Here is a 17,996-nt window from a genome sequence, read left to right as displayed (position 1 = left end):
CTTTTCGCGTATAGAATTTCGAAAAAACATCGACATTTCTGCAGTTTAACTAATTGGTGTGTGTTATCTGGCTTCATGGACAGACGAGGCCAGTCTTTATTTTGAAAAATTCTGGTCAACATAATTAGCCTTTGACTCAGGACTAAAGTGTCTACCCTAAAACTGGTGTGTTATATTGAAATCTGTGATGAGATATTATGTGACACAATTATGTGTCACTTAATATGTAAATTATGTATAATGTGATTACTTATTATTATTTATTATGAACTGAATGCGAGCAAAACCAAAGAGATGCTTTTGACCTTCTCCAGTAGGCAGAGGGATCTGGCTGCTTCAGTCACCACCACCATCCATGGGAAGCCAGTGGAGGTAGTTGAGGAGTACAAATACTTGGGAACCATCTGAAATTCTCTGCCAACACAGAGGAGATTCTTAGGAGGTGCCACCAACGGCTACACCTCCTTAGGAAACTCAACTCCTTTGGAGTCAGCACACCCATCATGATGACTTTTTACTATGCCTTCCTAGAAAGCATCATGACCTTCTCCATTACCTGCTGGTTCCACTCCCTCAGCCTTCAGAACAGGAACAGACTGCAGCACACTGCATCTGTGTGTTCTAAAATCATTGGCCTGCCTGTCAGAACTCTTGCACAGGTTTTCAGCCAACAGGCCCTTAGACCGGCAGCCAAAATTATTAATGACCCCTCTCACATTCTTCACCCCACATTTCAATGGCTGCCCTATGGGCGGCGCCTCCGCTGCATCTCCTGCAGGACTGAGAGGAGGAGAGCCACCTTTGTCGCCAAAGCCACCCTGTTTTTTAACTCTTACACCCATAAACATAAAGACTCTTTTTTTATACCGCCGACACTTTATTCAGTTTTAGTCACTTACAGTTATTTATTCACTTATTCAGCCACTTTAATTTTAAAACTGTGTATATACTGTATATTCTAAGTTTTTTTTTTTTTTTTTTATCTCACTGTTTATGCCCTGTCCTTGCAGACACACTGGTGGTCCTGTGCTGGCCCATGTGTGGATTACCTCTGGCAAACGGACTGCGGTATGTGGGTCATGTGTAAGTGGTGTGCAGCCACTGGCCAGTTGCATCACACTGCTGGTCCTGTGCTGGCCCAGACCAGTTTCAACTCTGGCCCCAGATACCAGCCTAATGTGTTCCTTAGTCAAGCCATGTAATAACAACATGCGCCGCAACATAATAGTGCAAAAGTAACATGACAAAACTCTGTTCAGACAGTGAATGGACTGATTCTTATATAGAGCTTTTCTACTCTCCCGAATTACTCATAGTGCTCTATGCAACATGCTACATTCACCCAATCACACACTTTCTCTAAACTGAGTGCTTCCTAACTATACACATTCGCACTCTCAACGTGCAGACTGGAGGACCCAGGGATTGAACTACTAACCTTCCGATCAGTAGGTGATAAATAAATAGTGCCATCATTGCCGGAGCTGACCAACATCTGGATACACTCTGCCATGAAACCATTCGGTCAGAAGTGCCAGCTTGATGCCAGATCCGGGCCAGACCTGTTTTCTATGAGCCTGGGCCACATAAACCAAACCATAATCGGGGCAGATATGGCATGCCATCACATAAACAGTGCCATCATTGCCAGGCCTGGTCCATATCTGGATGAAATACCACTTACCATGCCAGAAGTCAGCCAGCAATGCTGGCGTGACACCAGATCCGGGCCAGATCTGTCTGCTACGTGGGTTGGGGATAAATAAAGTCTCTCTGATTCTGATTCTGAATTATACTGAGACACTGCAAAAGGTCATCCATCTCTTTATAAGTTGATTTTGAAGGTAAAATTCAACTGAAATGATGTTTTGCATATGTGAAAAGAGCTGACTACATTTGAAAGTACTATTTTGCGTTAACATTAATTGTAAGGCATAGTACCAAATGTTTGGTTGCATAACCTGTGGCTTTAATAAAGTTAATGACACAAATCAGTCAATTATTTTCTGTGAATATGTTATTACCACAAACGTTCATACACATGACATTAACAATAAAAACAAAATAATCAAAACTTTCTTTTTTAATGAAATACATTTTGTATAGAACCTATAAATAGGTTTTGATTGATGACATTAATCATCAAAAATAGACGAAAAAAATGAACAGGTTAGTTTAATAGGCAGCAATTACACAGCAGATGAAGACTGATACTGAAAAATAATATCAACATTATTCCCACAAAATAAAAACAATCCACCCTTAATGAAAATTATCTCACTTAGTCTTGTCTATTACACACTGGCTATATGGAAAATGAGCAAATGTAATTCAGCGAGTCTTGGCGTGAACCTTGAAGGGTTCAGGCACACGTGTAGCTCCGTAAACTCCCTCTGTGCTCAGCTCCACTCCATCAGGAACAGAGAAAGTGAACTTCTGCAGCAAGCCGACAAAAAACAAGAACAGCTCCATCTTGGCGAGGCTTTCGCCAAGACAGACACGCTTCCCTGAAGAATTCACAAACACAAACACATGCAAGTTTACAACCTGTGGATGATGTTTTTTTTCTTGTTCAGGTTTTGCTAAAACAAAACACTCATTGTGGGTTTTACCTGCAGAGAAAGGTAGGAATGCTTCTCTCTTCACAAACTTCCCATCAGCATCCAGGAAGTGTCCTGGGTTGAAGGTGTCTGGAGTCTCCCATTCAGTCTTGTCAAACAGCACAGAGGTGAGTACAGGCAACACACTGGTACCCTAGAAAAAACCCCACAAGATAACAAAAAGATGCACTTTAACAACAACACCTGACAGAACAAATATGTGAAGCTTAAAATGTATATTGCATGCACCTTGGGTATGTGGTAACCATCCAGGGTTGTATCCTTGGCAGCAACTCTGAGTGCATTGAGAGGAACAATATTTCCCATCCTCTGAATCTCGTGGATGACGGCATCGGTGTAGGGCAGATTTGGTCTGTCAGCCATGGAAGGCTGGCGGGTTTGTCCAATCACGTTATCTATCTCTGCCTGGACTTTCTCTGTGAAGGAGAATTGAAAGAGTTCAACTTCAACTAGCCCAAGCTTCTATGGAGCTACTGAGTCCCATAAGATGATTGTTTTTAGTTTGTATCTTTTATTTAATACCTGTTAACTCATTGACAAACTTTGGTTGTTGGATGTTAGACATGTCTAACAAATATGTCAAAGTTGTGGAAGGATTGCTGTAAAACTTTGCACTGACGCTAGTAATCTTGCAATTGTTTCATTCAATTTACTTAATGACTTAATATTCAAGTTTTGAACTTTTTTAAAAGTTTTTAAAATGTTTAGGAACAATAACACTGTTTTCCAGAAAAGTTTTATAATTGTAGGCCTTTCAACGTTAATGCGTCAATGTGAATTAATCTGTCATTATGATTAATGCAATGACAATTTTTTAACATATTTTACCCATCTGGAGCACAGAATGACTCAAAATCCCCAAAATGTCTCTGTCAACGCATTTCGGGCAGTTTGTCCAAGGTTTGTACATTCTGCGCTCCAGATGGGGGTAAATGTGGTAAAAATTTTAATCACGTTAATCGTGATGATGCATTTGCATTGACAGAACTAGAAAATAGACTTTATTGATTCTGGGGAACAAATTTCTCTCGCGCCATTTTCAGGTTCGGATTTACATCTTCCCAACTATTAGTTTTAAACACAAATAAAAAGCATTCCATTAGTAGTATATGTGGTCTGCTTTTGCTATTGTTAGCATTTATAGTAAATTGTATTAGAGCTACTAGTGTTATGTTCCAACTATTTTAAAGCTCCGGATGAAGCCCAGTACAATACCCACCCTGGATATCAGGATGTCTGATCAAGAAAACCAGAGCCCACAGCAAAGTGGTGGCTGTTGTTTCTGTTCCAGCCAGGAAAAGATCAGCAGAGCACAAAACCAGGTTGGTCTCAGTGAAGCCCAGGTCAGTTTCTTTGAGCTGTTCAAACAAATTAAAAAGTCACATTAGACACAACACAAATTGCTAATTTGTAGAGTGCAGTTTGTGCAATGCAGTGTCCACATACATTCTCCATTTTGATGAGGAAAGTGTCGATGTAGTCTCTTGGATTGTTGTGATCCAGGTCCTTCTTGTGGCTTTTCACCTCCTGAGTGATGAACTCTCTGACTTTGTCAAAATTGCTGAACAATCTGTTATGTGGACCTGGCAAACGCTTCATCACTCCGGGGAATGATTCATAGAGCTTGAGATTTGATGAGAGGAAGCGTTATTCAAAGGACGATAGAGAGAAGAAATCCAACACCCATGCCACAGTGCTGTCTCTCATTCTTTTTGTGACAGAAGGAAATTATTGTGACATACCTGAGCCCATATGGAGCCCTCCAGGTGAAGAATCTCAGACAGATTCTTCAGCATGAGCTGGAAGTTGTGGTCACTGTAGTCAAATCTTTTCCCCATCACCAGCTGGCACGCTATATTAGACACGGCATTGTTGAAGAGGCCTGCTGGCCTAAAAAGTTTACCTGAAGACAAATAGACGATTGTTAAGAAAGCACAAATTCTTTGCTTTAGCACTGTTTGTGCAGGATTGTATGCTTATGTTCCACCTAATATAAAACACCTTTCTCCTGCTCTATCTCCTCCTGCAGGTATTGGATCTCCTCACAGATACACTGCTCCATGCGGTTCTTCCCCAGGCCGAAGTCTCGTAATGTAGACAAAGCGAAGCGTCTCTGTGCCTTCCATTTTCCACCGTTGCTCATGAACAGACCATCTCAATACACACAAGCAACTTAAGAACTTAACAACCTATGGAGAATAATTTCAATACTGAATGGTACATCAAATAGTGACTTCCAAACCTGAGTTTGCCGAATAAAACCTGTCGCCCATGGGGCTGTATGGTCGATCCACAAAGTTGTCAGCTTGTGTTACCAGAGCTTCTTTTACCATCTTGTATCCAGAGACGATTACCATTTTATCCCTGCCGAAGCAGAAACTGAACACATTCCCGTAGATTTCAGCCAGCTACAAAAAACACAACAAACATGAAGGATATAGCACAATATTTGTAATCTACAGAAAGAAATTAGTGGGAAGTGCTGTAATTAGAGCCTGGAAATCATGGATACTGACTATCAATCAATATTTCATCTTATCATCCATTTTCTAGAGGTACATCCTGGATTGGTTGCAAGTTTGTCACAGGGCTAACACAGACAGACAGGCAACCATTCACTTTGAGACTATGAGAAATTTCAATTTACCAATCAACCTAATAGTTAGCGAATGCCTTTTTTTAAAGTTAAATCTAAACTTTACACTGTTGAAATTCAAGTGGACTGAAATTTACATAAATTTACATAATTAAAATTCTGGGAACCACAGTTTTTTCACATAATTGTTTGCTTGACCATATTTGAAGAAATTGCTTAGACCTACATCTGCTTATTAGCACTAAGTACCAACTCAGGGCTCGCAAAATCGCTAGCCCGACGTCCCGGGGCTAGCGATTTTTCCAGTCGGGCTACCAAAATCTATCTCTGCCCTGCCCGTTGGGGTATCATAGGAAGGAAAAATATATGTCAATGCTTTTGCATTCTTTCGGAAATGTAGCTGGGTAGTTATGTCATTGGCATCGGTGAGCCACTGTCAATATGTGACATATTGAAATCGCGTTTGAATTTGCGCTTGTTTTTTGCTTTCACTTTGCAATCGTGTAAACTGTGTATAGAGAGCGACAGTACTGATTGGTGAGTGATGATAATTTGCGCACCAATTCCTCTGACATCGTCTTATCAATCGTTAGCTTACTATGCAAACATGACAAGTGAAATCTCCCGCAGCTTAAACATGTGAGAGGTTGATCGCGCAGAGAATCGCTGAGCTTATGTGAGTCCGTGTGTAAAAGCAGCAGGATATATATTTTCGTTCTGCTGAGCCAAATAAGACAGGTCAGGGTGAAGAAGTGACAGCCAAAGAAAAGCTTACCGCAAAACGGAAAAGTTATGACAAATCAGACTATAAGGCAAAAAGAAAGTGCAGCTTTATGGTTTCATGGACAAAAGAATATACGTGGCTGCAATATGACGAGCTAAATAACCAGGGCTGCACATAAGTGGTCCGCAGGTGCGCATTCGCTGTCAAAATAAAAAACGCGCACCAGATAAGAAGTTGCAACGCGCATTTGCGTACATAAGATTTGCTGGAGGAGGACAGACATTTGTTTAGAACTCTTAAAGATGTCGAAGAAGCAAGCTCCTTTAAGCAATTACTTTGGTGTTCCTCCACCTCCAAAGAAATGTCAGAAGGAGTCTGAATCACAAAGATTCTCGGAAAAGTTGTTGCAGGAAGTGAGCTGGCTTCAAACAAATGATGAACGCACAGAGATGTGGTGCAGAATGTGCTGTGAAAATTCCACTCTAGTGGACAAAAACAGAGCCTTTTATATGGACGCAAACGCGCGTTGCAACTTCTTATCTGGTGCGCGTCTTTTATTTTGACAGCGAATGCGCACATGCGGACCACTTATGTGCGCCCGTGCAAATAACATAATGTTCTGCCGGGTGTGTTGTTGGTTTCCCTCGATTTCTGAGTCGACAAGCGCCTTTGTTACTGGGACCAGTAATTTTAAGAAAGGCCCCCGTTAGAACCCTTGAGAAATGCAAGAAATGCATTATTGCTCAGTCTGCAATATCTTTCCCAGAACAAACACCAATTGCAAATAACATACTAAAAATAAACCTGAAAAATCTGTTTAGAACAGCGTACTATGTTGCAAAGAGTGAACTACCACTGGCACAATTTAGCAGTCTTTGCAAACTTCAGAAAGCAAATGGCCTATCTTGGTTCCACTTGCCTCTTACCCGTGGAAATTTCAAATTCAGGATCTGACACAGACTGATTCATGTCCTACACAGTTCTTACAAGTTCAAAGAAATGTCTGTTCAATTAGAATCAAGTATTTGAGTTGTTGATTGTAATTTTTATACAATGTTGTCATTTGTGTTTCAACAATTTTTTGATTAATGTATAATATTGTAACGGAAACAAAACAGGAAACAAAACATCAATCAAAAAATTGCTCTCTTTTTTATTCAGGCTACTTAAATTTATTTTGGGCTACCAAAAACTGAAGAGTCCCTGCCTGAAGGGCTACCAGGGATTTTGAAATTTTGCGAGCCCTGCAGCTATAGTTAGTTGTTCTGATAATCTATTAGAGTTGTTTCTGAAGTATTCTCTCCTTTCTGTATTTCAGTAAAAAACAAAACAAAACAAAACAAAAAATCTTGCTGCAGTACAAAATCAAAATCTCAAAAATCAAAAAGTTTTGATCCTGATGACTGAACAATGCAGACAGAAGCACACAAGTATACATGCAAACAACAAAGCAGTACTTTAAATTGCACTCTATACTTAGAACCCCCCTGATATTATACAAGCATGAACCCGTACCTTGTTGAAATAAATATGTGGGTGTTTCTTTCCCACAATCTGGAAATTCCCAATAAAAGGTAAAGCGAATGGTCCCGGTGGAAAATCTCTTGGATTCTTGTTTCTGAGGTGGTACATGATCAGAAGGAGCAAAAACACAGAGAGTAAAACTCCCTCGTTGCTCAGTAAAAAGTTGGAAAACCACATTGTTAAATTCAAACAAAGCTGATTCTTTCCAATCTGGAGATGTGATTCTTTCTGGTAGAAAGTAGTGGTAGTGGTTTATAAACCTGATGCTTGATAAAATATTCATCTGATGCAAATGTTTATGATGCACAGTACTAATACTTGTCTGTTCAAAGGTTATTGTGATATGGTGGTTACATAACAAGCTGAGCTACAAAACACAATCCATTTGCTCAGCTCTGCAGGATGAATTTGTTCAAGGCTGTTGAACTTACATCTACTCAAAGTGTAAATACTGCCCAGTGGTAACAAAAGTCATCTAGTAAATTCATCCTGCAATTTCATATACTTCTGAGTGGAAGTCACATGAACGATGACCAGGAATCATGGTTTTACTGTTTCTTTTGCTATATAGCTAAGATATATTGTCACATTATCAGCACAAATATACATAGTATATATGTAGTATGTTGTCACATGGTTTTCATGGACAAAGAATAAAAAAGGAGTGCCCTTTGTCCTGATCCTGCATAAAACCTTATCTGTGATTAGATTACAGTGCACCACCTGGGTCTGGGTGCAGTTCCCCCCTCCAGGGGCGGGGGCACCTAGACCCGGTTTGTAGAGTACGCTTGGGGAGTGTGATCGTGTGTACAACGTCTCTTTATGTCTGTCTCCACGTTGGTTGAGTGTGGAGTAAGTGCATATGAGAGCATGAGGGTGGGAATGGATGTTTGTATCTGTGTGTGCCTGTATTTCTGTGTCTATATGTCAGGTTGGGTGTCAGGCGCCACCTCTCTGGGGACATCTCATGCCCTCCAAGGTTTGGAGGCCTATCTCCCCCTACCCCCCCTATCCCCTGCCAGTGGCGGACCCCCTCAGACATCGGTGCGTTGGTGGTTCTTTGTGTCCGGGGATGGGCGTCCAGGTACACACCGGCTCACTCCTTGGCGGCCGCTTATCGGGGCCTGGAGCCTGGGGCTCGCTCGGGCCACTTCGGAGGTGGGGTGCCCCCGGCCTCTCGGCCTGGGGCTCGGTCACTCAGGCGCAGCTGGCTGCTGGCGGAGCTCACGGGCGCGTCACTGCAACTCCCCCTGGCTTCTGCTCCGCGGCTGCTGAGTGAGCCCTCATCTGGGACTCTCCTCAGCTCTTTCCGGGACAGTGGCGCAGCTGCCCCTCTGTTGGTCTTCCTTGGTCTCTTGTGTTCTGGGGGCCTCTGCATGTCTGGAGTTTTGATCTCCTCCACACCTGCTTCACGTCCTGGAGGACGGGGCTGTGGCCCCCCCACACCCTCTAGCAGATTATTACATGAAGGAACCTTTTAAAAAAACAAAAAACAAGCGCGTCCATGCTCACAGGTGTACACACGGGTGATCACACCCACAAACTACACCCTTTTTGGCTCCTACCTCAAAGCACACTGTGTTCTGTTGATCTTATGTGCTGCACAATAATGTTTAACATTTAGTATTTACTGTCATATTCCCATATATCATTGTGATGTTGTTTATTCTATTACTCTTGTTCTCTTCTGCTTGCTTTCTTTTTTCTTTCTCAGCAGGTGATCCAGGTGATTGATATATGCATTTTTTTTCTCTGCCCGTTCTGTTGGTTTTTGTTTTTTGCCCTTCTCCCCCGTCCCTCTTCTCAGCTGTTTCTCTTTCCCTCTTTCTTTCTCCCCTTCTTTCCCCCAGTCAAGTCTGTCCCGTATTCAGTAAGTGAAAATAAAATAAACAATAAAAGGTGAATCAAATGGACCATTACGGCAAGGCTGGGATGGTCAGTTTGGTAAAGTAAATCCGTTGGGCATCTTTCTTTGCCTTTAGACAACAATTCTGATGGCAAAAGAGCCAAACGGGACAGGCCAAAAAAAAAAAAAAAAAAAAAAAAATAGATTACAGTGCACGTCTCAATTTCTGACTTGCAGGAGCAGGAGGGAAACTTTTTTTTCTGTTCTTCTCAGGTTAGTGATAAAGTGGTTTGTAAATGGACATACGCACGTTCCCTCACATTTGCACACACGACAGGTTATATGTTTTTGTATGAAGAATTTTTTATTGAACTTTTTATCCTGCGATGCACTCTGAGTTCATAGTTAAACACATTTGACCTTCCAAGGGATTCAGAGATTCAGCTGGATATTCATTAAAGTGACTGATTGCTTTCAAATAGTGCAATTATCCAGGGTTCTGCTCATGAATCTGCTTGTTGATATTTGCCTCCACTGAACATTATTTACACTGTGAGTAGATGTAAGGTCACAGAGCCTGATGGGTCTGGATTTGCTTTGCAGACCATTTCACAAACGCTGTTTCTCAAGCACCTTTGAACAGAGAATATTCTATATGAACTTTGTCATGACTGATTTATTCTGAAGGTCTACGTAGCAAAAAAGTCCATGAAGCATGAACAGGCTTATAAAACCGCTGAAAACCACAAACATACGACAAAGAGCGAAGGCAGAATTAAAATTTAAACTTGAATGCACTGTTTAACTGAGTCTATTGAATGAAACTCAAATATATTTAATGAAAGACCAATGTCACAGAGGAACTGGCTCCAATTTCTGTTTTAGAAGTGTCATACATGATGCTAAAAGAAGTGATAACATGAATAAGTTTGCAGAGTAGCAGCACTCCTAAGCAATGAAGACATAATATAATGGAAAATGTACTAGTATTAAACTCCAGGGTTCAGTGCTGTACAATGGATAAAGAAATTTAGTCAGTGTTTCATCACAGATATGCAATTCATTCCATCTTAACCCAGCCATTTTTTAGAACAGCATTGTTATTCCCTCCTTTAAGACAATTAAACTTATTTTAAACTGTGAAACATCTACTAATCATGTTTGTAAAATATGCCATAGAATTGGCAAAATCTATATTTTAATATACCATTAGTCACTGACAAATCAACCTGGGTATTAACATTTAAAAGACATTCTTAAAATAAGCAGAGAGTACGAGGAGTCCAAGTTCCAGCCTTTTATTTTCACACAAAGCTTTCAGTGTTATGTAACCTGACACGGGGGCTTGTTTTCCCAGAACTGCAGGTTCCACCCAAATAACATCAGACATACCAAAGCCCTGTCTGCAGAATCAGTGTGGTTCTCCACAAGGATCATCAATACTTTCACCATGGTTTTTCAAGCTCTTTTTGACTGTCTGAATTTTAGTAGTTGGCTGTTGCTTGCTTTTGTATTGCTGATTTTGTTTGATTTGATAAGAAACCGCAGACCTCGTAACTTTCCACCAGGACCCCGGGCTTTGCCTCTTCTAGGAAATGTTTTCACCGGAGTTGACTTCAAATCAATGATGAAGGTGAGCTTAACAGTCATGTAAAAGTAATGCATGCAACAGTATGCACATGCATTTTTTCCAGCAGAAGTTTGACTTACACACAACAACGTGGTCCACATGAAGTGCAAAAGAAATCACAACTGCAGAATAACAATATTGCAACTTAAAAGATTTTTAGTCATCACTGTCACACTTTCATACTGTGTCAGCAGTTTCAGTGGGGGATTTGGGAACTTCAATCTCTTAATGAAATATTTGTCATTGTCTACATATTGAAGGTATTACTTTGAAAAAAAAATGTTTGTGAAACATTTCTCCTCCTAATTTTTCCTGCTTGCAGCTGGCTGAGATGTACGGTCCTGTGTTCAGTGTGAAGAGAGGCAGTGAGAGGATGGTGTACGTTGCAGGATACAAGATGGTCAAAGAGGCTCTTGTTAATCAGCTGGATAGCTTTATTGATCGACCAGTTCTTCCTCTCTTCCATATTATCTATAAGGGTCTTGGTGAGTATAGGGGCATCAAGGTCTAGGAACTGCCAAACATACCCCCTCCCACCCGCACCACCAAGTGTCATCAGTCTGTCACTTTGACAAAAAGGGCTCATGATGTAACCAAGTATTCTAATTAAATTAAATCTAATCTCTAATTAAATACAATCTGAATATACTTTACTGAAGTATTTGCATTTTACAACTCATATTTTGGAGGGAAATATTACTTTGAAATATTACTCCACTACATGAAACTGTAGTTACTAGTTATTGCATAGATTTGTATTATTATTAAATATGTTTTGAGTATAAAGTATAACAATTATACGATTGTATACTATTAACTTTCCGTCATAAAATAAGCAGAAAGTAGACATAGCTGTAGCATGAAAGTGAAGTCACATTTGTTGTTGGAAAACATTTTACAAAGGACATCATATATATACAGCATATTTTTTGTGGGAAAAACAGAAGTATAACTGAGCAGAAACTAATTGTTAGTTATTCTATATAATATTGTCATAGGCATATCTTTGAGCAATGGCTACCTGTGGAGGAAGCAGAGGAAGTTTGCCAACACTCACCTACGTTACTTTGGAGAGGGCCAGAAGGCACTGGAGAAGTACATTGAAGTGGAGTGCAGCTTCCTTTGTGAAGCTCTCAAAGAGGAGCAAGGCAAGTAGAGTTCGGGAATTCACTCAGTTGGGCTGTTTGTTGTGCACTGAAATCATTTCTATAGCAGGATTTCTCTTGACCTGAGTTAAATTTGACATCTTCACAGGAAGACCATTCAACCCACACTACACCATAACAAATTCAGTGAGCAATGTGATATGCTGTGTGGTCTTTGGGCATCGCTTTGAATACACTGATCCAAATTATCGCAAAATTCTGGAGCTGGACAATGAGGCTATTGTGCTTTCTGGTTCAGCACAAGCACAGGTATTCCTTATGTAAACTATTGTAGTAATAACAAAATAAGCTGTGTTGGTCTATTGCTGTTCTGAGAGACTGTCGTCATCAACAGCTCCTTGATGCCTTTCCTGACTTGATGAAGCACCTGCCAGGGCCTCATCATACTATCCAAAACAACTATAAGGAGCTTTTGGCATTTGTAAAGAAGGAAATAGAAAAGCACCAGGAGGACTGGAACCCCGAAGACCCTCGTGACTTTATTGATACATATCTGTCAGAGATGGAAAAGGTAATATGAAGGCATTTCTAACAAAGCTTATGAATCCTGTTAGGTCAAGAATTGCATGCTTTTGCATCCTTGAACAAAGTGAACAAAGCCAGCAGTTTCTGCTCAAAATAGATAGTTTAAAATTTAATTTATATTTACAACTAAAGCACATATCATTGTAAAGAAAAGAAACACACACACACACACAAAGTTTTTTCTATGTTAATGTGAGAAAAATGTGAGAAAAAAATGTCAAGACATAAATGCTGCATTACACTTAGTCAGTGCTAATATGACTGGCAAACAGCAAGCCCAGCTTGATAATATATTAACTATATTTTATAAATTATTTTTTCCCTTTATCCCTAGTTTGCAAAGGTACACTATGACATCACAACAGTGTGATTTGTCAGTTGCAACTTTGATGCAGGAACAGCAACAAAATGGGTATATCAGACACACCAAACTGTAATACAAGCAAAAACTGGACTAAAAAAGATTTAGTCCAGTTTCAGTGCATTACTTGCTGATGAAATTTGTTTAGTTCTTCACCAAAATACCACTTTTAATTCCCTAAAGAATTATTATCAGTGTCACTTGAAAATTGATAAAATATCTAAATGCTTATATGAACCAGGAGTTTCAATTAGCCATGGTGGTGAATACTCTGAACATGCTTCTGGAGAGTACACCGGAAAATCCAATTAGTTCCCAAAATGTAAAAAAATTGTGAAAAATGACATAAAGCTTACTTAAAATAACTAAGTTAGGGCAACTTATTCATTATGAGTACAATTTGTCAAGAAAATGTAAAACATACTGTTAAATAATAATATATTTAGTGGTGGTGTAAAATAGCCTAAATCAGCTCATCACTTTGAATAATGTCAGTACTTTTTTGTTACATTAGAAACAAATGGATCCCCAGGCTGGCTTCAACCTTGAAACACTGTCGTTATCCTCCCTTGACCTGCTTGAGGCTGGAACAGAAACAACTGCTACCACCCTGCGCTGGGCCCTTGTAGTCATGCTGACCTACCCAGAGATACAGGGTCAGAGTCTAATCAATAACACTTAACATTGATGTATTTCAGTGAAGGACTGAGACTGTTGATGAGAGTTTAACCATGATGAGCAGTGAACTGTCTGTGTTAGTCCTTACTGTGCTTACATTTTCAGAGAAAGTCCAGGCAGAGATAGACAGAGTGATCGGACAGTCTCGCCTGCCCACCTTGGCTGACAGACCCAACCTGCCGTACACTGATGCTGTTGTCCATGAGGTCCAAAGGTTTGGAAATATTGCTCCCCTGGGATTCCCGAGACGTGCCACTAAGGACACTACACTGGGAGGATACTTCATTCCTAAGGTAAGTGACGATTTACCTGACTCACACAGAGATGGTTATTTCTAAACAGCTAATATCAAAAAGATTGTAAAACTTATTTTCAGGGCACAGCTACGACTATGATTCTTGCATCCGTGCTGTTTGACAAGAATGAGTGGGAGACTCCAGATGTCTTCAATCCTGAGCATTTCTTGGATTCACAGGGCCAGTTTCGAAAAAGAGATGCATTCTTGCCATTTGCAGCAGGTCATTTTAAATCGACTTTTTTTTTTTGTTCTTTAGCAACAATAATCAGAATTCCCATTTTAGAAAATGAGTGCCACCAAAAACAAATACTTCTGTTTGTCACCCCACAGGTAAACGTATGTGTCTTGGTGAGCCCCTGGCCAAAATGGAGCTGTTCCTTTTCTTTGCATCTCTGCTCCAACGCTTCACCTTCACTCCTATTCCTGGAGAAATGCCCAGCATGGATGGTGTGTTGGGCTTCACCCACACGCCTCAGGAGTTCAGGATGCAGGCAGCGCCTCGCTGATGTCACTCTATTCAAACATAAAGATCAATAAGCTGAACCTCTTTATGAGCATACTAGAAACCCAAAGAGAAGCAACACCTTTTATTATATATATTCTGACCTGCAACTGAAAAAAAGCAACTTTCTTAATGTAACTCTCTTTAAGTAGTCTTGAGGAATAGTTCTCCAGGCTTCTTAATAACATTCAAAAATCTATTTTTGATGTTGGCTGCCTTTTTAAAAAAATTGTCTAGAAGTTGTCGCAGTGTGCCTAACCCCTTATACTATCTCCTGTCACTGACTTTCAGTCGGGTTCTTAAGTAATTTACCTCAAGAATGACTTCTTGACATTGATTCTTCCACTATTTTGGAAAATCAGCAACCATATAACAAAAACCTTGATTTTGTTCAACAGCTATTTTATATACAGCTAGAGAACAAATATAATCAACAGCATAGTTTAAACTGGAGTGGCCACAGTGTAGTGATTAAGAGATTAAGGGATGGTGATTGCGGCAGGAAGGACATTTTGCGTAACAATTTGTTTTTTAAATTTGCCAAGTCAAATACACAAAACTACACTTTGATATCAAATATACAAAGCTACACTTTGAAGGTCATGGTCTAGTCGTGATCATTCTTTAAATATTTAGCATCTAAAACACATATTTGGTTCCATGAGACATTTCTTTTGAACTGTGTGTAATTATGAACACAAGATCCCATTCGATCATAGACAGAAGACAGGGCAAAATTCAAAAAATTCAAAAAAGTGAAAAATTCACACCTCGTAGATTAGACCAAAAAGTGGAAGATTTGTTTGTAAAAAATTAACTGATCTTCATATAACCTGGCATGCTGCAAATTGCTTTTACATGTGATTATATAGAAGACCCTGTATTTATGGGTATTAATTCAAATGTAGGAGTGCTGCTTTTCTATTTCCTGCTTATGTTTTTAAATGTATTAATCAACACATTAAGAAATAAAACAATTGCATACTACGTGCTTATGATTGTCATTTTATTGGTGGCTGTCATGGATTTAGTTGTTGTCTAAAAGCCTCCAGTTCATCAACTGTGCAAGGGAGAATATGTGTTCCCCTTTTGATTACTTTGATCATTTAAATATATTTTGTTCCCGTTATTATGTTAAATTTTGTTGAAAAGATTGTTTTTCATGTATTTTGGATAGGCAGAGAATTTTTTTGGTTGCGTGTCAGACACAGTAATCAAAGCCCGCCCTCAACCCATCACTGACATTTTGTTTGTTTTCCTGGAATTGCCACATGCACAACAAATGTAGAAAACTAGCTAAGTTGAGTTACTAGTTTATTTTATAAGTTGAGTTCCACTTGAAAGCCATTGACTTTAGGTCCTGGATTTTCAGAATTCAGTTCTGCAAGGTTTGTTCAGTCCCGCGCTGACATTAGAACCCCTTATTGTCTTTGTCAGGATGTGTATTTTGTGAAAAAGAAAGTCCACCTTCTTCCCGTTTAGGTATGAGAACAAAGCAAATTTTAAAAAATCACCTGGTTAATAGCAGGTTGTAAAATTAGGCAAATACAACCTCACATGAAAAACAACACATTACATACAGCAGTGACTCATAAGTTATTTAACAAACATTAAGCTAAAATGCAGAAGCAGTTTGGAAAATTTCAAACATCTTTAGTGTTTCCAAATGAATTAAGAAGGTAAAGCTGGTGATCAAATGCACTTAGATGATCATCAGCAAGTATGACTATTTCTTAAAAAAAAAAAAAAAAAAAAAGCAGTTGTAGTACTTGTAAAGCATGAAATTATAATTTTGATGCTTTTATAATATTAGGTAGTGTCATTCATTGAAAAGAAAATTAGTTGCCATAATCTTGAGTTCCACATGTTTACTCCTGACTAAATTTACTAATATGAATCCAGAATTACTTACTGAGGAATATTCTCCAGCATATTCTGTGATTTATCTACAGCATTGCAACCTTGGATGAAGAGGTTGATTTAAAGATAGTATTAGTCTTTCTTGCTGATAGTGGATCCTGCTCTGTACAAACTCAGGGCCCTGTTACACAGGGCTTACTCATCTGAATCAGAGTCTGAAGACAATGAACAGACAAGGAGGCTCTTTGTCTTTGCTGGCTCCTTTGTGGTGAAATCTTTACACTGTTCCTGCAGGTCGGCCTCAAGGCTGGTCCAAACCTCTTCTCGCGAGAGAGGGTGAGATGTCGGCTGATCACCTGTGCTGACCCTAAACCGAGCAGTCAAAAGAAGAGGAAAAAGACGAAGATTGTTTAATATTATAACAACACCAAGCACTGGTACTGTGGATGTTTGTTTGTGATCACTGACTGGCGTTACTGTACTACAAAGTCATTATTTAACTTTTTAAAAATAAATTGTGATATTTGGATTTACACATACATATTTAATCTAGAAAACTATTTTAGTGAGTTCCAGTTGAAAGCCACTGTCTTCCACTAATTTCCCTATTTGTAAGTCCTGGATTTGCAGGTCTCAGTTATATTATGTACAATGTGAAAGCTACAATGCACAGTTTCAGAGTTTCATTTGTTCTTAAATCTAGTTTAGAAAGCTCTAGACAATGTTGAAGAAAGGCATCTAGCAGATAGTGGTGCTATATGTTTGACATCGCCAAAATAGATTTTGAGACAAGATGGGCACCTTAAAATATCTGTTAAACTACAACATTTTTTATTCATATACATCTGAAAAATTAGATTTTTTAAGACCATTTTGTATACCAGTCTAGTAATTCATTAAAAACTGTAATGTAAAGTGTAATAAATATATTTGCTTTACCAAATTACTTTGTTATTTGCTTCATACTAACAAGCTGTGCACATCACATGAGCTATTTTGCTAGCTTCAATTCTTTAATAGCTTAATTCAGTATGCTAATCTTTTGTCAGAAACCAAAATTAAGATATTGTGGTGGACCACTAGAGGGCTCCACTCATAACCAGTGTTGAGGAAGTGTGTTGCTGTGTTTTGTGGCGCGATGTGTTCAGTTGAAGTTGGGAGAGGAATAAAGAAGAAAGATACAGATACAGAAAGGGTGCTCTTCATAGAGGACTCACGCTCTGGGAGACGTTTTCTCGTGGACTCCGGCTCCCAGAAGAGCCTCCTTCCCCTGACCGTTGCCGACAGGCTAGCAGCAAACTGCGGGCTGCAGCTCATTGCAGCTAATGGCTCTCCCATCACAACGTTTGGGAAAAGGTTGGTGACTGTTTGTTTTCATGGCCAGGATTTCCAGTGGAACTTTGTTGTTGCCGCTAGCTCTGTACCTATCTTAGGTGCTGATTTTCTGTGTGCCCATGGACTGCTTGTCGATGTTGCTAACAGACGTTTAATTGATGATCTCTCATTTTCTTCGCTACCCTGTTTTACTCGTGCAGCCGAGCCCCTGATTCGGGCTAATGTAGTGACCACCAGTAATGCTTTTCAGCGTTTGCTTTTAGAGTTTCCATCGCTCTCTGTCCCTAATTTCTCTAGCACGGTAACGAAGCACGGGGTTGAGCATTATAT

At 39.6% G+C, this 17,996-nt stretch overlaps 2 protein-coding genes across 2 annotated transcripts; one reads left to right on the top strand and one right to left on the bottom strand.

The window, feature by feature from the left end:
• Positions 1-1,947: 1,947 nt before the first annotated feature.
• LOC101478603 (cytochrome P450 2J4) lies at positions 1,948-7,753 on the bottom strand. Its single transcript, XM_004557256.5, has 9 exons — positions 7,457-7,753; positions 4,864-5,029; positions 4,623-4,775; positions 4,364-4,524; positions 4,068-4,244; positions 3,841-3,979; positions 2,850-3,037; positions 2,613-2,754; positions 1,948-2,507 (listed from the first exon to the last, which is right to left on the bottom strand). Exons 1-9 carry the CDS (start codon positions 7,640-7,642, stop codon positions 2,332-2,334), a joined length of 1,488 nt encoding a protein of 495 aa, XP_004557313.3. The 5' UTR covers positions 7,643-7,753; the 3' UTR covers positions 1,948-2,331.
• Positions 7,754-10,688: 2,935 nt separating this feature from the next.
• Positions 10,689-15,458, top strand: LOC101478880 (cytochrome P450 2J2). The gene is made up of 9 exons (XM_004557257.6): positions 10,689-10,944; positions 11,264-11,426; positions 11,940-12,089; positions 12,196-12,356; positions 12,442-12,618; positions 13,508-13,649; positions 13,777-13,964; positions 14,048-14,189; positions 14,300-15,458. The coding sequence occupies exons 1-9, from the start codon at positions 10,762-10,764 to the stop codon at positions 14,473-14,475; spliced, it is 1,482 nt and encodes a 493-aa protein (XP_004557314.2). The 5' UTR covers positions 10,689-10,761; the 3' UTR covers positions 14,476-15,458.
• The last annotated feature ends 2,538 nt before the right edge of the window (positions 15,459-17,996 follow it).

Source organism: Maylandia zebra, linkage group LG23 (assembly GCF_041146795.1).
Source record: "Maylandia zebra isolate NMK-2024a linkage group LG23, Mzebra_GT3a, whole genome shotgun sequence".
NCBI classification, from domain to species: domain Eukaryota; kingdom Metazoa; phylum Chordata; class Actinopteri; order Cichliformes; family Cichlidae; genus Maylandia; species Maylandia zebra.
The sequence above is the reverse complement of the archived record's forward strand: the minus strand, read 5'-3'. Positions and strand labels throughout refer to the sequence as shown.